The 18,803-nt window shown below is 58.4% G+C and overlaps 1 protein-coding gene across 1 annotated transcript in view; it reads left to right on the top strand.

Annotated features, from left to right (window-relative positions):
- LOC119108305 (multiple PDZ domain protein) overlaps window positions 1-18,803 on the top strand; it is a 105,502-nt gene that overhangs the window by 6,065 nt on the left and 80,634 nt on the right. The window contains exons 4-7 of the mRNA XM_037231881.1: window positions 3-154; window positions 911-1,462; window positions 2,100-2,210; window positions 2,541-2,656. Coding sequence (XP_037087776.1) covers window positions 3-154; window positions 911-1,462; window positions 2,100-2,210; window positions 2,541-2,656 — 931 coding nt within the window. The remainder of the gene's footprint in view (window positions 1-2; window positions 155-910; window positions 1,463-2,099; window positions 2,211-2,540; window positions 2,657-18,803) is intronic.

The following is an 18,803-nucleotide window of genomic DNA, read 5'->3' as shown; positions in this document are numbered from 1 at the left end:
AGAGGCGGAGCGGGTGCTGTCGGCGCTGGACCGGGTGGGCGGCCATCTGAAGGAGAGCGGCGACCCGGCGCTGTCGGAGGAGGTCGGCGCCCACCTGAGCCGGCTAGTGGCGCTGCTCGAGAACCCCGCCTTCGGGCGTCTGCTCAAAATACAGGTGAGCCGTCAGTGCCGCGCGCGCCGCCGCGTCCGGCGCGTGCACCGCTGCACGCTGCACGCCGCCGGCCGCGCTGTGTGGCGGGGACTGGCACGTCGGACGGGGTCGTGCTGCTGTGCTGCGCGAGCTGCCGCGTGAGCGACGTCCAGAAAAGCTCCGTGGTGGGAATAGGCTGGATTACTGTGACAGTGAGGGATTGTGAGGCTTTCAACGGCCGTCTCACGCATGCCGCGCACAACAGTGTTTTTGTGCATGCTTATTCGCCAGGTTCTCCTATTTCCCCTGGCTCTGTGCCATGGCTCTTAGTCGCATAGTGTGTGGTGAGACGCGATACGTGGCGACGTGCCTTGCACAACGATGGGCGTGACAGGCAGGTCTCACTCTGCCGTGCGCCCGGATGTTCGGTGTGTCTTGCTCCCGGTCATGACATGAAAGCTCAGCATTTCCAGGTGTCGCAGACCTAACGGTCGCGCGTCCCTTGGTGGCGTGTTGCGGTCGCTCCTTTAAAAGCTGTCAGGCTTGCCCGCGCGGTATTGGTCGATCAATCGTTAGGCTATTCGTTCAGGTCGCTTATCGACACGTTGTTTATCGACCAACTGGTAGCTTGTCGGCCGTTATCGATCCTGGGGCCATCAGTGTCACCACACATTCATAGCAACAACCTGACCCCGCGAAAGTGTCTCGCGGCGGGAATCGAACCCAGACCCCTCGGTCTGCGCTTCGCCCGCCCGACCAATGACGTTCCGGCCGCCTCAGGACTCGCTGCAGCGGCTCAAGGCGCAGCTGGCCGCGCACCCGTCGCTGGTGCCGTCCGACTTTGACATCGTGGCCGAGACGGGCGACCTGGAGCTGGCGCTGACGCCGGCCTCGGCGCCGCTCGCGCCGCTCGCGCCGCCCCGGCCGCCAGCGGTGGCGCCGCGCGCGTCCCCCGGCCAGCGGGCCGCCTCCACGCCAGGGGCCGAGCCGGTGCAGGAGAAACGGCTGGAGAATGGGAAGGAGAGGGAGCGGGAGCCGCAACCGCAGCTGGAGTCGAAGCGGGAGCCGGAGCTGGAGTTGCAGCGGGATCCGGAGGTGGAGTTGAAGCGCGGGTCGGCGTGCGCAAAGGAGCGGGAACAAGAGCTGAAGCCGGAGCCAGAGTTGGAGTTGAAGCCGGAGCTGACGCCGGAGCTGACGTCTGAACTGGGGCAGGAGCTTGAGCTGGATCAGAAGCCGGAGCCGCAGCCGGAGCCGGAGCTGAAGGCCGAGAGGCAGACGGTGGTGGAGGCCGTGTCGTCCTACCTCGTGGACGCCCACCACAGCAGTGAGACGGTGAGCGCCCTGAAGAGCCTCGTCTCTGCTTGTCTGGGTGCTGACATAGTAATACTGGCATGCACAGAGTCTTCGACGGCTGGTCGTAGATGCGTTGTTTATTACCTGTGTGTCGTTTTGCTATTTGTGGTACGATTGCTGATCTGTTTATTTGATGGGAGACGCTGTTGTTTCCGACGTGATCTTGGTCTTGTTCAGACCGGTTTCTTAAAGATGGTTATTGGTTCACAAGGTCGTCGTCTTTGCTTTTAAGATGTCATGAACACGACCTTTAAAAGGCGCTGTTCAAGTAACGTATATTGATAATGCAGTCGTTGATCCAAAGCCCATCATCAGAGCTATCATTCTGTCCAGCGCCATGGGTGCTCCTGGTGCATCCTGGAGTCAGCTCCGACGGCGTTGTCGTATCAAGGATAGAAAGGCGCACCAGCTGTCAAACCCAAAGTGCCGGACATTCCACGCTTTTCAGTATTTGCTTTTCCTATCCGAACGATTGGCCGATAACGATTTCATAGACCATTGCGGGTCGTCTTTTTCACGTTTGGACTCTGCGCATTTATGGCTGTGTTTGCCTCCATGACCGATGTTTGCACCCTGGCGACGTACGGCTGCCTTGACTGGCGGCTGCCTGCTTCAGCTGAACGCGAGTGGTCGGCCCGAGCCGCCAATCATGACGGGCGCCTACGAGAGGGAGCTGGAGCGTGTGATCGCCGAGGCCGCCAAAGGTCGCCAGGTCATCCCGATCCAGGTAGGACGTTCGTGTGGCGCACGGGCCGTTGTCAGCCGGGCGCGAGGCCCAGCTGTGTGCGGAGGAAACACAAGTAGGCTCGACGGTCGATAGATGGTAGAGTGGTGCGTCGGAACGTTCGTTTTTTCGTGCGGAGACCTTTGAGAAGAATGGATGCTGATTTGCTTGTTAACACATACATTTGTCTCCACTTAAGCTTGATTTTTGTGTGTGTCTTCACGCGCTCTCTAAGATGGATAGTCCGCTCGGACCCTCGCGCGTGACGGTTCGTCCATCGAGCCTGCGATCTATGTGCCACCTGGTGGCTAAACCGACCACTCTCGCTTCCAGCTGTACAAACAGGAGGGCACTAGCTTGGGCTTCAGCGTTGCTGGGCTGACGAGCGAGCTGAACCACGAGCTCGGGATATTCGTACAGGGCATCCAACCGGACGGCATCGCGGCCAGGTGAGTTCCGCCGCCAGCTCTCGACCTGCCGCTGTGCTAGTCCCCCCCCCCCCCCATCCAGTAACCTGGGGGGAGAAGGGAGAGCCGCGCTGTGGCTTGGCGCGCTGGCGCGTTCATTAGTAGTCCCGTCTTTTCCCGACGGCTGTCGGTGCATTACGCGAGACGAGCGTGATTGGGCCCCTCGGGAACCGCGCCCCTCGGCTCGCTGCGTGGCGCGCCGCCGCCGCCGCTCGACTGGCTGGCCCACTGTCGGCCGGCGCGCATGGCGCGAGGCTTCCCCCGTCTGGGCCGGACGAGGAATCTACTACCGTCAGGGCGGACCTGGCCGGCGCGCATCGCCGCTCCGCTCGACAGGACATTTTATGCGTGGTTATCGGTGGGTAACGCTCGAGGCGAATGGGCTTGTGCCCAGTGCAGATTTCTCGGAACCAGGTTGGGATTTTGCTCTAACCGGGTTTCCTCATGATGCATTCCCAGTTTTGATGAACAACAAAGGCGGTTTGATGGTAATATAGCTGCTTTGACCATGCATGCCCTCCCCTTTGGAGAACTTGGTGCTTCTGCAATGTTTGTGGTGCCTTGTTCAGTAGATGCACGCACCGTCATCCAACATGATACAGGTTATTGAAAGCGCAACATATGCATGCAGGAATAAAGGCGGCTTAAAAGCACTAAACCATAAAGTGTTCGTCACGAGTTCATATCAGCCCGTCAAGACCACACGCAACAGCTGACTTCGACTGGGCTGCCAACTGGGCGAAAGCACGCGTGGCCAGACACGGCCAATCCAGCCGGTCAACCTTGCTCGCATCTCCCATCTCTGCTACGCGCACCGCCTGTACACGTCACAAGCCGTGGACGCGCTACAGTACGCGTCTGTCGACTACTCCTCCCTACACCATCGACTCGCCCCCGGTGCGGCGCTGCCGGGCCGGGCCGGGGGCAGCGCCGTCGGCGCCGCGAGGAAGGAGGAGAGCGTCGGGCGGCACCATTTGTTTGCCGACCTGACTGGCGGCGCCGGGCGAGCGCGGCTGGACGCTTCGACCGAGGCCGCTCGATCAAATATTCATCGGCGGCGCTGGTGGCCGCGCGGCCGCGCCGCGCCGCGACAAATCACAGCCGGCCCCGGCGCTCGGCGCCCTGCGCCCGCCTCCAGCCGGAGACGGGCGCCGGCTCCGAAGGCGCGGGTCGGCGTCGGCCGGATCCTGGTAGCGTTTCGCGCTACGCTGGATGCTGGGCGTGGGCTTGCTTCGTGAAGTTGGGCGCGTATTCTGGTGCGGGGTGGAAGCGGAGGTGGGAAGATGAATTGTAGGCTGTTGGGGGGGGGGGGGGAGAGAAGAAGTATGGATGTCAGATGCGTAATCTCGGGAGAGAAAGGGGAACGGTAAAGCACAATTCAAGGCTTGCAGGTGGTCTGGTGGTTATCGTAGTGCGGTCGTGATTGATTCTTGCAGGTTCGATTCTTGCCTCAGCAGACTTCTGCTTGCGTCGCGCGGCTGAATGACATTAACAGTTATTGGTAGGTGATCGGATGATAAACTGCTCTGCTGTATCTGATACGGAGTTCCAAAGTTACGGCAAACAGTATTTCAGGCGATGCTTTTGGATGTCATCTGAGTCCCATTTCGTTGTTAAAATCAATGCCTCCAAATCACCTGTCTTTGTTTCGTTTTCCTTCATTACTCACAATGACGTGACAAAATGATAAATGTGGGATGTGCCTCAATTCTATAGAAGTTTTGAATAGCCTGTGGTCGACTGGGAGTATATCCTTCGTCCGCTATTAATTTAACTCTGTCGAAATGGTCTATCCAATGCTATCTGGATATATATATATATATATATATATATATATATATATATATACATATATATATATATATATATATATATATATATATATATATATATATATATATATATATAAGTGTGCGTCTGCGCGTGCGCGTGTGCGTCTGCGTCTGCGCGTGCGTGTGCGTGTGTGTGTGTGTGTGCGCGCGCGTTTGTGCGCGCGTTTGTGTTTGTTTAAAATGTATCAGATATAATAGTAATAACAAGTGATAAGTAGAGCCCCAATTATTATAATAGACATGCTTAAATGCGTGCCGTGCCACTGTCCAGTATAACCTGGGTGTATGTGCTTGCCTCTTCTGCTCGACACGCATTCACTTCCGTCCCCCGTTTCCCCCCCCCCCCCCCCCCCCTCATCGGCATCAGCCCCCTCCCCGTAACCACATCTCTTTAGGCTGGGGCGAAATCGTGTGAAGCCATTGGGCTCGTGTCATTTGGGTCAGCACCCATATCCTACCACCGATGGTCCATGTCTGTTACATTTGCTTATTTGACCACACGAGCAGCAGACTGGTCATCCGATATTCGACAGGAGATTGATGTAGTCACAAAGCGGCAAATTCAAAACAATTTTCAAGTTTAAGGTCAACTGTCGTCCGTCTCTGTCTTTGATTCTCTCGCACGTCAGCCACTGCATCCGCTGTTGAATCCCCCACGTTAGTCGCTCCTACCGGACTAGGCATTCTTTCATCATCCTCCTCTTGCCACACCTGTCCCTCCGCCGGTCCGCCCCCGCGGCGTCCCTGGGCGCGCTGCTGCCTCCGTCGTCGGCGCCGTCGCTGGCGGCGGCGGCGCCAGTAGCCGCCCGGGCCCGAGCCGCCGCGGAGGCCGGCCGAGCCGCGCCAGCAGCCGCCGTCGCCACCGCCCCAGCGCGAGCGCTGTCGCCGCCGCGCGCGCGCGTGTGTGCCCAAGCTGAGTGGTGTGCTCTCCGCGGCCCGGCCATGCGCCGGACGCCGCGCCGCGGCCGCTAGGCGCGCCGCCGGCCGGTCGGCGCCGCCGCCGCCCCACGGTAAGGCCCTATTGATCTGCCGACTCGTCCTCTCGCGGCCGCCGCCACGGGGCTGCCGGTCGGCCGCCGCCGCCGCCGCCACCGCTGCGGGCCGGGCCGCGCGCTCCGGCCCCGCCGGCAGGACCGGGGGCACGGGGAACGGCGGGATCCTGCTGGAACCGGGGGCTCTGTCGCTACTGACAGGCTGTGGCGGAATTATGAACACCGGTGGAACCGTGTTTGCTGTTTGGGCGGCGGAGCCACAGTTAAATCTTGTGGGACTGTGTGATCCTGGTGGGACCGTTGGCCCTGTAGGGGATTTGGGCCCTGTAGAGACCGTGGGCCCCGTAGGGACCGTGGACCTTGGAGGGGCCATGGGTCCTGGAGGGACCATGGAAGCTTGCTGAGCTCGTGGCCAGCCCTGGTGTGCGGCTGGGGTGGGTCAGCGGACCTCTTGCCCTGGCCTAGCGTGGGGCCATGCTGGACAGCAGCCGAACTGAGGCCGAACTGTTTGACCGCCTCCGCCACGCTGAACGGGCCGTGTAGCTGATTCCGAGCCGCAGTCGCAGTTCGACTTGATCCACGGCTTAACTGGCGCAGCCGCCGCGAGGCGGACACGATGCTGCGTGCTCTGCAATGGTTCATTTCCCGCTGCAGCGAGGCAGCGGTGCCGACTGGGTTCGGACCCGTTGTCGGGTCGGTGTGCGCTGTACTGGCCCAGCGGGGCAGTCTCCGATGTTTCCGGTCAGCCTGGACCAGCGCCGATGAGCGGGCGCCGGTCCTCCGCCCCGGATTACAGGTGGCGTCGCTGCCACACAGCGTGTCGGTCGGAGTATGCCAAATTGGACTCGTTTGTGGCCCTGGTATCGAGCTGTAGTTCTCAATGGGAGGATTGGTCTGCTTTCTTGGTGAGCGGACGAGTGCTCACCACAGACGAAGATCCCGCTTTGCTTTATCCCACGTGCTGCGTCCACCATCTAGTGGTTTTGATATTTGCATTGCTTCTTTGCCTAAGTATTGATGGCGTCTCTGTGGGACAGCAGTATTAATTGGATTAAACAGGAACACATTCCACGCACATAAATGTGATAATGGGCTTTCGGGCGCCGATGGCACCGGAGTCATCTCGCGTTTAGACGTGTGGTTCGGTCAGAATTTTAGGGCGCATTTTTGCGTGCTTCTCACTGCTGTGCGGGTATTTGAGTGACTTAACATTCAGGCCGTGATTTCCGCACGAGACAGGCTGTCTGCTGCGGAGGTTTTCCACCTTTCTCCATTCGTCTTGTTTTCCTTGCGCCACTTTTCTCCTCGTCTCTCCCCCATCCGCTCTCTCTCTCTCTCTCTCTCTCTCTCTCTCTCTCTCTCTCTCTCTCTCTCTCTCTCTCTCTCTCTCTCTCTCTCTCTCTCTCTCTCTCTCTCTCTCTCTCTCTCTCTCTCTCTCTCTCTCTCTCTCTCTCCTCTCCTCTGCCTCTGCCTCTGCCTCTGCCTCTGCCTCTGCCTCTGCCTCTGCCTCTGCCTCTGCCTCTGCCTCTGCCTCTGCCTCTGCCTCTGCCTCTGCCTCTGCCTCTGCCTCTGCCTCTGCCTCTGCCTCTGCCTCTGCCTCTGCCTCTGCCTCTGCCTCTGCCTCTGCCTCTGCCTCTGCCTCTGCCTCTGCCTCTGCCTCTGCCTCTGCCTCTGCCTCTGCCCTGCCTCTGCCTCTGCCTCTGCCTCTGCCTCTGCCTCTGCCTCTGCCTCTGCCTCTGCCTCTGCCTCTGCCTCTGCCTCTGCCTCTGCCTCTGCCTCTGCCTCTGCCTCTGCCTCTTTTCTGTAGTGCTTCCCGTCGTCCTGTTAGCCCACATTCTCATCCCCTGTTTTATGCGTCCACTCATCCCTCCTGCTCCCCCCCCCCCCCCTCTCCACACACCAGACCTGTGTACTTGCCGTCCCCACCCCTCCCTCACACGTAACTGAACCCGCCAGTTTCCTCCCTCCCTCCACCTCTCCATCATCTCCACCGGCCGCCGGCGCGAGGTCTCCCATGGCGCCCGTCGCCGGCGCCGGCAGCGTCGACCCAAAGTTTATCTCGCCGCTGACCTTCGTCCAATGAGCGGAGATCAATAGGGTGAAGCGGGGCGGGCGTCTCGGCGTCGATCCCGGCCGGCTCCATGCCGGGCCGGGCCGGGCCGGGCCGGGCCGGCCATGCGTGCCGCCGACGTCGGCCGTAACGCGGCCGCCGTGCCATCGATTCGCCGCTGGCCGCGCGTCGTTATCGTTAAACACGGCGGCCAGGCGGCTGCCTTTCATCATCGGCTGGCACGAGTGCGCCGCGGTCACGGCAGGCGCCGGTCGGCACGGCGGCCGCCCGCGCGTCGGCACGCACGGCGCGCCGGCCGAGCACCAGTGACGCCGTGCGCGCCCCCGGGCATTAGGAGCGCGCGGCGTCGGCGGCTCGCCGCCGGTGGAGGCGCCAACACGCGTGCGGCGCACGCAGCCGTCGGCCCGCGCGATCCGAGCCGCGTGACGCCGGTGACGGCGCCGTCGGGGCGGCTCGCTCTCGCATCAGACCCGGTCGGCGCGCGGTCCCGGCGCCGGCAGCCGGTCTCGGCTGCGGTCGGTCGCACGCGCGCCGTGTCCGGTGCGGGGTCGGCGCGCTCGTCACGCGGCCGGCTCGCCGCCCCGGAAGACGCTGACAGTGATGGACCGGCGGCAGCCGGCCGGTGCCGCTGCTGATCCCGTTCGCGGCAGATAGGGAATCCCCTTCCGCTCATGCGGATGTGGTGCCTTGTCTTGGTGTGAAGCGGGTGGCGGGAGCACGTCTCGACCGGTGGAGGTACGGCGACGGCAGCGACTCGGTGGCCACGTGCAGCGGTAAATGGTTGAGCGGCTGGGCTGCCTCTCAGCTCGTGAATCCAGCGCAGCAGGTCGGATTTCGGGGGTGACGACGGACGCCCGGCGGCAGGCGCTCGCGACGCGGCAGGACGTGTTGACCCAGAAACGTGCTCCGCGAACTGTCGCGTCCCCTTCGGCAGAAGTCTGTAAGACTTCCCTCAGCGGCGGGGCTGACCTTGCCCCACAGCCGCGCCCAGCACAGGTGCCGCGGCGCCCGCCAGCGGTGAGTCCCGGGGCGGCGCCTTGGCGACGGTGGGAGGCCGACTTCCGGCTCTTTCGTCATCGGGCTGGGCGGCGGCGGTGTCGGACCGCAGCGGAACGGCGGAATGCGGCGTCAGCGGACGCCGCCACGCGCTGACGACGCCTCGAGACTGATGAGCCCGACGAACGATGCGGATCGCTCGCCGCTGGCTAATTGGGCTCGATGTCGCCGCGTCGTGTGGTTACTGGACCTCCTGCATGTGGCGGCTGTCGGTATCAGCAGTGGCCGGTCGTGCGGATAGAGGACCAACTGACCCGTATATATGCTCGAAAACGACTGGCGATATTTAGCTGCAGCGCATTTCACAAGAAACGGACCGAATGCCTCCTGAGGCGTACGAATCGGCCTTGCCCCCTGAGTTGTGCGTGCCGCAATGCTCTTTTTTGCACCCGGAAGATCGGCAAATCTTCAGTATCAGTTTTTGTTGTTTATCCAAGCTGTCAAATTGTTGAATCAGCGGCTTCTTTCAGTGGTTGTTGGATGGTGAAATTTCTATGGATGGTGGCCACAGAGAATATTTGCCTGGTTTTGGGGGCAACCAGTCCAATTCTGTCGTCCAAAGGTAAAACCCTATATGTTCATTCCTAGTCACTTTGCATTTTTGAAGTTATCCGATTTGCTTTCTCATGCGGCATTCGGATATTTAAAGCAATAGTTGAAATTTTCACAAACTTTTAGCTAAAGGAATGGGCTAAAAGTGTGTGAAAATTCTAGCCGATTGTTTAAATAACCGAAGTCAACATGAGTACATGAATCACATAGTACACAATCACACAAAAGCGCAAAATGGCCAAAAATTAACATACTGGGTTTTACCTTTGGACGGCAGAATTGGTTGGCTGTCAGAATGTTTCGTTTACGTGCTGTACTAGGCACAAAGTCGCCGGACATCTTTCGTTTTCATGTCCGCTCGTTGTATAAGATGAAATAGCTGTGCCAGCAATGACCATGCTCTTCGAAGTGTAACATCGCTCCCAGCAGAAATCCTGCGTTGAGTCGTAAGTGTGCTGTCGAACCTTCTCATTGAAACCTCTAGAAGGTAACACTTGGATCGCCTTCACGATGGTCGCATGACCAATGGCCGTCGGCAGCTAGGTGCATTGGACATCATTAGGTTGTCACTTAGCTCCGACGACGTTTCGAAAAAGGGGTGCCGGTAGTGTAGTGGTTAAGGCGTCTGCGTTAACCACTGCGCGTCTGGGAAACCAGAGGTACGGGGTTCGATTCCCCGCGGTGCCCGCCCTTCCTGCCAGGGTGAGAGGCAGGCGACGCCATATAGCCTCAGCAGCTGGGTGCGTCGTAAAGCCCCAATGACATGACGTTTCGAAAAGGTTACTTGTACCGGCCAGCACGCAATCCCTTCGCGCTGTAGTGCGCCTTCTTTCTCAGACAAATCCCGGAAGCTGTAGACTGTAACGCAGCACACAGGTGTTGTGCGGAACCGTCGTGATCCAGGCCCACGCCCTCGGCAGCAGACAGGTCAGAGGAGTGGCGTGGTTGATGGCCTGCCCTTTCGTTTGACGGTGTGGTGGTGGAGCTTGACAGGGGTCGAAGTGAGCGGAAGAGGCTGCTGTGCGGTCAGCTCTGCTCGTACATCAGGCGAGTGGGTGGTAGGCCTACCTCGCCATTTTACCGTAATGTCGGAAGGTTTTCAATTAAACCGAGGAGCGGATTGCGGGCCTTTTTATTTTTCTGCAAAGATTTAGTAAAAAACTCGTGATTGAATGAATGTCTGGTATCAGCGCCCACGCCAAGCGGTGCTTTTTGCGTAAACGCTAACACGACTATCCCATCGCGAAATTCCGGGTCCACAGTGGAATTTTGCGGCGGGGCTCATTGTGCCACAACCCTTGCACTGCCCGCTCAACTCTGAGGGTGGGACCCTCTGCCATTACCTGATCTTTACCGCACCCGTTGCTCCCTACTGCAGTCCATGCCAGCCAGGGCCAAATAATGAGCGCATAAAGAGACCCCACCCCAGACCCCTGCCACCAGTTTGTTCATTGGAATGCAGGCGCTCTAACCCACGAAGCTTCTGGGAGGAACTATGAATGGGAAACGAACTATTATTTTTGCCTGCGGGAAAGCTTGGGGAAAACACCGGCACCTCCAGAGAAGCGAAGCGACATGTTGAGAATGAACAAAAAGAAAGGGTAGTAAAATCAGATTATCCATCTTTATGTCTGGATTGTGCGCGCCCTCCATGTGGGTAGGATGATGGGACCACTACACCAAAATATTTCAATGTGTTGCTTTTTTATTAGAACCTTGGTAGCATCGAAGGCCTACACTGGCACAGCCAGTCGTCATTTTAGTTGACTGGTGCCAAATATTCAGATTCGTCTCATGTCTTAGACTCCTTAGAATGTCATTGTTCTTTCTAGGCGTTTGGCTTTACGCTGCATGTTTCTGCCCGAGTCGTTGTTTCCCGCCAAACTTGACCCAATATATCCAAAATATCACTGTGGTGGCTTAATCGTCATTCCTAGAAAGAAGCCAGGCACAATTATCAACGTGACGTGGGTAATATGATCGTGTTACGCCTTGTTATTCATTCTAAATCTGTGGTTTGTTATTCTGGAGGTGCTAACGTTTTTTCCCCCGAGTGTTGAAGCTTTTTAGCAAAAACACCACCTGGTGTTTTCCTTCCTTTACATTCCTTAGTTCGCTCTAATAGCTGAGACGGTTAGAGCGCCTGCATTCTGATTTCCTTAATGGTGGCTGGGATGGTTCGACTCGCTTTTCGCGTTCATTATGTGGCCCTGGCTGGCACTGACAGCGGCCGATAGCAGCAGCGGGTGCTGTAAAGGTCAGGTGACGTCAGAGGGTCTTACCCTCGGGATAGGGCGTGCAGTGCCGGGCGATGCGGTGCGTAAAGCTTTTGCTTTACAATGCCATCGTTGACCCAGAGTTTCATGATCGGAAACAAATGCAGCCGATTTGTTTTTCGTATATCTTTACGAATGAAAGCCAAATGGCGGTGTGAGCCAACCACTCACTCGCCTCATATGTAAACACAGACCGCACAGCAGCCTCTTCCACTCACTTCGACTGCAGTCCAGCTTCACAACTACACCGTCGAACAAATGGGCCGGCCATCAACCACGCCACTCCTCCAACCTGTCCACTGCCGAGGGCATGCGCCTGGATCGGGACTGTTCCGTACAGCTCCTGAGTGCTGCGTTACAGTCTACAGCTTCCAGGATTGACTCCCGAGAAATACGGAACGCTGGTGCTGGAGGGAATGTGTTGCCGTAATTGCAGCAGCACCATCCAGTCAATTTCGAAAAGACTGCATGAACCGATTCGCTCTCAGCTGAAGTTGACAATTTACGACGGCGCGTTTCGCAGACAGGATGCCTTGTACGCCTCATCCCCCTGGTGACTCGGGGGGGGGGGGGGGCGGAAGTGGATTTGATCACGTGTTCATGTTCACCGGCCGGTCAAGCCCTGGCATGGGGTCCGGCGGCGCTGCGTCAGCAGCAGTGCAGTGAAGAGCAGAACGTCAGCGAACAGCTCCGCAGCCCGTCTGCAATGATATGCTGTACCGCAGTGCTCGTGTGCGAACGGCACAGTATGAGGCTGGCTGTGTTGGCGGGGCGGTGTGGCGAAAGGTTTGGAAAGGTACAAAATGAATTGACCGACCAGAACAGCCACTTCCATCACCAAAATGCACCCCCGATCACCAGCTGAATCAGCAGGCCGAAACGGCCAGTTTATCACCAGAAGGCTGATTCATCAACAATGATGCCAGTTAAAGTCTGGTACAGTGAACGGACCAGACATGGATTAAGCCCCCCATCGCAGGTGGAAGGGCATGAACAATCACCAGGGTAAATTAAATCCTAGTTCTTAACCGAGAGTAACAGCTTATCGCCCTCCGTAGCCTAGCTGGTGTCAGGTCCTGGTGATGCCAACCCACCTGTGACGGTATGGGGCTCACGTCGTTATGTGCGCGCTCGCAGGCGCATATCCAGGATAGTCAAACACGGCAAGGGGGACATCCCAATGAATAGTCATCACGTAGGGGTGATGGGGGGGGGGGGGGGCTCTGCCTGAGCGATCTTGGCTGTGTGTACGTACGCTCGCTCTCTGACTTCTGCATTCGATGGTCTGCGGCGCCAGCCCTTCGGGCCCTCCGATCGGGCCCTTAGTAGCCTGTGCGTAGGGTCCCGAAGGACACTCCGGGCCTAGCGGGAGGTTATGTCCCCCCCCCCCCCTCTGTGCCCCCCCCCCCCCCCGCCACCAGCTCGCTGCGCCTCTGGATGTTTAGGTGCGTACGAAACTCAATGTTAGTCAACGACTCGCTCTCAGAACGAAACTCCAATGTGAATAATAACGTGTGCGTCCCAAGATATTCACAAATTGATGTCAGTGTGGCTTAAGATATGGTCGTTTTTGCTGGTGGGTCGGCTATCCTAGATTCTGGTTTGACTTCTTGATCTTGGTGATTAATTTTACCTTTTTGGTGGAATCTCTGCCAACCGGGTGGATAGTGTTCTTTCTGGACACTTCCTTCGTGTATTTGGTGATTTAAGTAGGCATTGCTCTCAACGACTGCGTGAAATTGGTGCTGAAAATGCCTTAAGTGGTGGAAATAATCCAATCGGTGGTGAACCACTCATTTTTGTTGTGATTGATTCAAATTGGTAGAAGTATTAATGTTAGTTATTTTGAATTTATTTTTGGTGATCATTTAATAGGGAACCGTTTGGAAATGCAGTGAGATCCCGTTTTACACACACCCCTAGGGAATCCGAAGGGATCAACAGGGCCTGCACGTTGCTTAAGACGGTCAAAAAGCACAGCTTTTTCATGCCTTTGTCTAGTCGCCCGATATTCCTTGTGAGGGTCAGAGCACCTTCTCCCAGAGGACCTACTGAGCGTTAGTCATCCACTGAAAAGACCCATGCCTAAACGATCTGCTGGAATGCATGCGCTTGGAAAACCATGCTCGAAAGACCAATACTCAGAGAACATACCGAAATGGATGCGTTTGGGAAATCTACACTCGGAAGATCTTGTGTTGTGAACACCAATGCTGGGAAGACCCACGATCAGATAGTTTGTTCCCGAAATACATAGCCTCACGAGACATGATGAAATCATCAAGGTAGTTGACGCGGCCTTAAATCACGAGACGCCATGCTCCGTGAACGCTTACTTTCGGAATATCTACGCTCGGGAGGCATGCTGCTGTGAATACCTGATCTCGGAAGATCGTTGCCCCGCAGGTCTACTCCGAAATGCCTACGCGCGTGGGATTTTTGTTTCAGTTAGTGAGTGAGAATCTCCGGTTGTCCACATGTCATGAACAAGAAATGTCTGCCATCAAACAAGCACCACTCGCTTCCCCTTCCCCATCCCCCCTCCTAACCGCTCTGCTAACCCCCCTCCTAACCGCTCTGCCGGACGTTCGTCGGTCGGCGGTGCCTTCCGCTGTTCAGCTGAGTATGAGAATGGGCGCCGGCGCTGGGCAAGTGCCCGGCAATTGCGCACTTTTGCTGCACATTGGTATTCAGCACTTTTTCGGCATGTTACATCAATCTATTCTGACTTGGTAAACGAGTAGCGTTAGTAGGTATTCACGGAGCTTGGTAAACGAACGTCGTCGATGGGTATTCACGGAGTAGGTCCTCCAGCAATACATTTTTCAAACGTCGGTATTCTGGGAATCGGCCTTCCGGGCGTAAGCGATCCGAGCGTAGATATTTCGAGCGTACGTCTTCTTAGTGCATCTTTTCCGAGCGTAGGTCCTCGTGGCACAAGCGCGCCGGGAGTAGTTCCTCCGGAACGTAATTACATGCCGATATATCGCCGGCATTGCATGCAGTGGGCCATCCGAAAGTAGGCCCCCGGGCTGATCCCAGCGTCCTGAACCGCGTTCTTCTCAACTGAGTGTCGTCACCACCTTTGCTGCCCAGTATTATAAAAAGCATGATCCGAGTTCATTGCTTCCATTTATAGCAAGAAATGCTTAGCAGATTTTGTTTACAACTCTTCCTACACAGAAAATTGTTTCGTTTCAGTGAGAAAAGGCCATATGTGCGTCACGCCGGTTTGACTCGCCAAATGTTATGAGATATTGGTCATAATCGTGATAAGTTACAAACATAAAGTTGCTCCACATACATCTACACACAAAGGCGACGCGATGGATAGGCGTATTTATGTTCGGAAATAAGAAAGTATTGTAGGAGAGGGCTCTGCATCATCTTCTCGCATTCGTCGACCCCCAGGTGGGCTAGTAATTTGGAACTGTCATGCAACGCTCAGTGGTCACCAACTCCATCCCATTAATGTTGTGCTGTGATTGGCTCAGCTGAAACAGATGAGATTACTTGCGAGCTTCTCGGAAAAAAAACAGACCTGGTGGCTGGATAGGCTGGCCGTTTTAATGTCTGGCTTCTCGTTTTAGTAACGCAATAGCGGGGACGAAACGCCTCAGTTGGGAGCACGTCTGGGTCTCTAACTTCGACGTAGGGCTTCGATGCCCAGCTGGCGCCACGGCCGCCGGCCGCTAAAATCACCGCTAACTTCGCTGGCTCCCGCGAAAAGACTGCACCGAGGCGCGTGCCGGACACCCGCCAAAAGTACGGATTCTGTGGCGCGACACTGGTGGTGGTTGCACTGGATCATGACGTGACCCCGAGCTGCAGAATGCCCTCCCTTCCACTGGTTACGCGGCGCCGACCGCTGCCATGATGCCGTACGGGGTATGGACGACGAGCGAGAGATGGCGTTGGGCAGTGTGGCTCTATTAGCCACGTGGCAGTGTATTTATGCACTCCTGTCGGTCTGGCAGCCGGGTCTGCTGATGGCCAGAGAGCGAGAGAACGAGAGAGCGGGTGAGCGGGTGAGCGAGTGAGTGGGTGAGTGAGTGAGTGAGTGAGCGAGAGGGGGGGGGGGGAGGAAGGAGGTGTTGGAGACGTGTCGGAAGCGAGGTCAAACTCTGCTGCTGGGTTAGAGGCGTTGTTTGTTTCCGTGAACCCGTTTGCTGCAAAGTTGCGATCTGTTGACTAGCCGATTCTAATTAAATTCTGTGGACGTGCTGGGACTACAATGGCGCGGTGTTGACCAGGAATGAAACTAGATTAGTTTGACTGTTGGTGAGGGCTGTTAGACTCAGTGACTTGATGGAATTGAGATTGCACTCGAATGGCTCAGCAACTGTTGATTTGTGCCCTGAAAGCCGAATGGTATTGGAAGAGGGCTCCAACGTCTAGTTTTGGACGTTGTTGGGCTCTGACTACTCGCTGCTGATGCATCTGCCTCCGCGGACTGCTTACCAGTGCCGCTGCGCTCTGTTAAACCGCCCGTCACGCCATGGCGGCCGGGCGGGAGCGCCGCCGAGCCGTGTTGACCGGCGGCCGGCGCGGCACCGGCGCCGCCGGCCGGGGCCGTCACGGCGGCCGCCATCGACCGCGGCCGACACCGCGGCCGGTCCCGGGCCCGCCGGCCGCCCGGGACCGGCGCCGCGCCGCCGGCCCGGCCCGGGCGCGCTGCGGCCAAGCCCGGCTCGAGCGGGACGGGGCCGTCGCCTGGCCGGGAGCCTGCAGCCGCGCTCGGGAAGTGAAGCGTGCTCCGCTGGCCAGTGTGACAGGTGATATTGCTTTCGTCCATAATTGGAATATTGGAAGGTACTGGCCGCGCGGCGACATAACATTATCTGAATGCATATGCGTCCAGATGTGGCTAGGTGGACCCCGTAATGCGTGGACTGCTGCGTCACCGGCGGTGGGGCCTTCGCTCCGGCGTAGGCGGGAGCGAGACATCAGACTTGGCAACGTCGTGCGAAGACTACGCCTGTGAGAGCTGGCCGCTTTTCTGTGCTCTGCGGCCATCGCGTCGCGACCGTTTCCAGCCGTGACTACTTAGCTTCACATGGCACGCATGGACCGACGGCACGCGACAGCGACACTGCCAGCACGGCCGTCGTCTTCGCCCGGACCGGAGGAGCCGTCGCTCGACGGCACCCGCACGCAGATTACATCCTCCGCCAGGCTCTTTCGCCGCGTTTGTTGTTGACTCGACGGCGCCCCTCTTCGCCGGCCGGCCGCGCGCCCGCTGCTCGTCGGCGGCCGCGCTCACCCCGGCGCTCGCACCCGCCTCGGTCGGCGGCGCGTGACAGGGGCACCGGTGGTCCGCGTGCTGTCGCGCGGCGCGCCGCTGACGCCATTGTGGTGGCTTTGTGTCGCCTCGGAGACAGCTGCGCCGGTGGTCGATGCGCTCCGGACGGGTGCGCCCCCGAGCCGGCCAACGGCGCCCTCCCAGGTGCGACTGACCGGCAATCCGCCCCTGCACGCGCGCTTAATGGGTGTCTCGGCGGTGAGCGAGGACCGCCAGGTGCGGCCGGCTGTTGACGCTATGTCGTCGCGCACGTGCGGAACGCTGGCCGGCACCGCCTCGCCCAGTTTGTTTGGAGGTGTGTGCATTGTCCCGCCGGGTATTACGCGGCTAAGCGATGTCGCACGGTGACCATTGCCCTCTGTAGGGCGTCTGGAATTAGATGGCCCGCCCAGGTGGGTGACGGCGAACGTCTGCCAGGTGTGCAGCGGGCCAGGCGCGTGTCGATGGTGCAAGCGAATGGCGCAGTGTGATGCGGTATAAGGAACTGTTTCACGTTTGAAGATGTTGAAGCAAACATCAGATATGATGAGACAAGCTCACTTATAAATATTGGCATACTTTCCAGGTGGAAAAGACTGCTCTAGACAGCACAATGCTCTGTTTGGTAAACATGTTCCTTAATGTGTCAGGATTTGATTACGTCATCGTACCTTGCACACCATTGATTGAAAATCAATTGACGGCCGTTATATCCGGAAATCGTGCTCACAAACGCCAGACACGAGTGCATCGACAATGATTTTTTTGCCTTGATAGCCACATGGCTCATGGAATGGTAGGATTTAAATGATGTGATTATGATGTCATGAACGTGAAGGTGACTTCGAGATACTCTCCCTGATATACCTTTCCCTATTTTCGCGGGCGCCTAGCTCAGAACGTAGAGGGACTTAGATCTTAAAAGGGTCAGGATTGTGAACAGCACTAAAAGCTCTTCAAAATAGTCGTTTCAGTTAAAAACCCCATATAAGTGTGGAACGCTTCCTTTAATACTGACGAGATTCAGTATTCGTCAGTATTACTGAATATCGTCAGTATATTCGACGATAACCCTTGCCGACCGGGATGGCGGCAGGAATGCCGTGTCCTGCCGCGTGAGAGTTCGGCCCTCGTAACAGTCGTGTATGAACGGCACAGTGCGTGACTTGGCTTCCGCGTTCTTTGTTCAGGGGGTGGGGGGGGGGGGGGGGGGGGCACACAAACACGTCTCTGTGTGTCGGCACCGTCGCCGTGCGTGCCCGGGCCGCCGTGTGGCAGCCAGCGGTGGCATAGGCCCTGGCGCCGGCACGGTCGGCGCCTCGCCAGGTCGGCGTGTGAACTATGTGACGTGCACGCCGGTGTGAGCCTAGTGACACGGGCCGTTGCCCCCCCCCCCCCCCCCTCCCCGTCTTGTATGCGAAGTCCGGCCGGCCGTCGCCTCGCTTGGTCGATCCGACGGCGGCCGGCGGCGGGGCACGGACGCAGTGCGCCGCCGGGCGTCCGCCACTGCACGTGTCTACCCGCCGCCACGGCCGGGGCCGGGGCCGCCCGCCCGCACGTGCGCCGCCGCACTCCGCCTAGGCCTTGATCTTGTTAGTCGTGCAAGGAAATCGAGTTGCCGATGTCCCGCCGGCGTTGGTGCGAGGATACGTGCCCGGGTCTTGTCGCTATCGGCCTTTTGGTCGGCTGAGTCTGCTGGGTTTGGCACCGAGCTCAGCCGACGGCGTGCGGCTGTGTCTAGACGCGTCGCCGTCGTCGCCGTCGTCGCGTCCTGCCGCCCGTCGGCGCGGCGGCCGACCGAGGCAGGGCCGCCGCTACTGGACGGCGGCGCGTGTAAGCTGTGTTCACGGCGGAGGCTCGGCCGGCTCATGAGCCGGCGCCGGCCGATCGCGGCCGCCGCGCGCGCCGGTGGAGCGCTGCGAACGCGATTGCGACCGGCGCGGTCGCCGACGGACCGGAGCCGGCGTCGGGTGGTCCGTCGCCGGAGCTGCGTGGGGCGCGGCTCCGCCTGCGGCGGCGCAAGTGGCGGCGCCTGGTGGCGGGGCAGACGCGCGGGCTGCCCGGTTCCC

Source organism: Pollicipes pollicipes, unplaced genomic scaffold, assembly GCF_011947565.3.
Source record: "Pollicipes pollicipes isolate AB1234 unplaced genomic scaffold, Ppol_2.1 Scaffold_6686;HRSCAF=7923_pilon_pilon_pilon, whole genome shotgun sequence".
Classification (NCBI taxonomy): domain Eukaryota; kingdom Metazoa; phylum Arthropoda; class Thecostraca; order Pollicipedomorpha; family Pollicipedidae; genus Pollicipes; species Pollicipes pollicipes.
The sequence above is the reverse complement of the archived record's forward strand: the minus strand, read 5'-3'. Positions and strand labels throughout refer to the sequence as shown.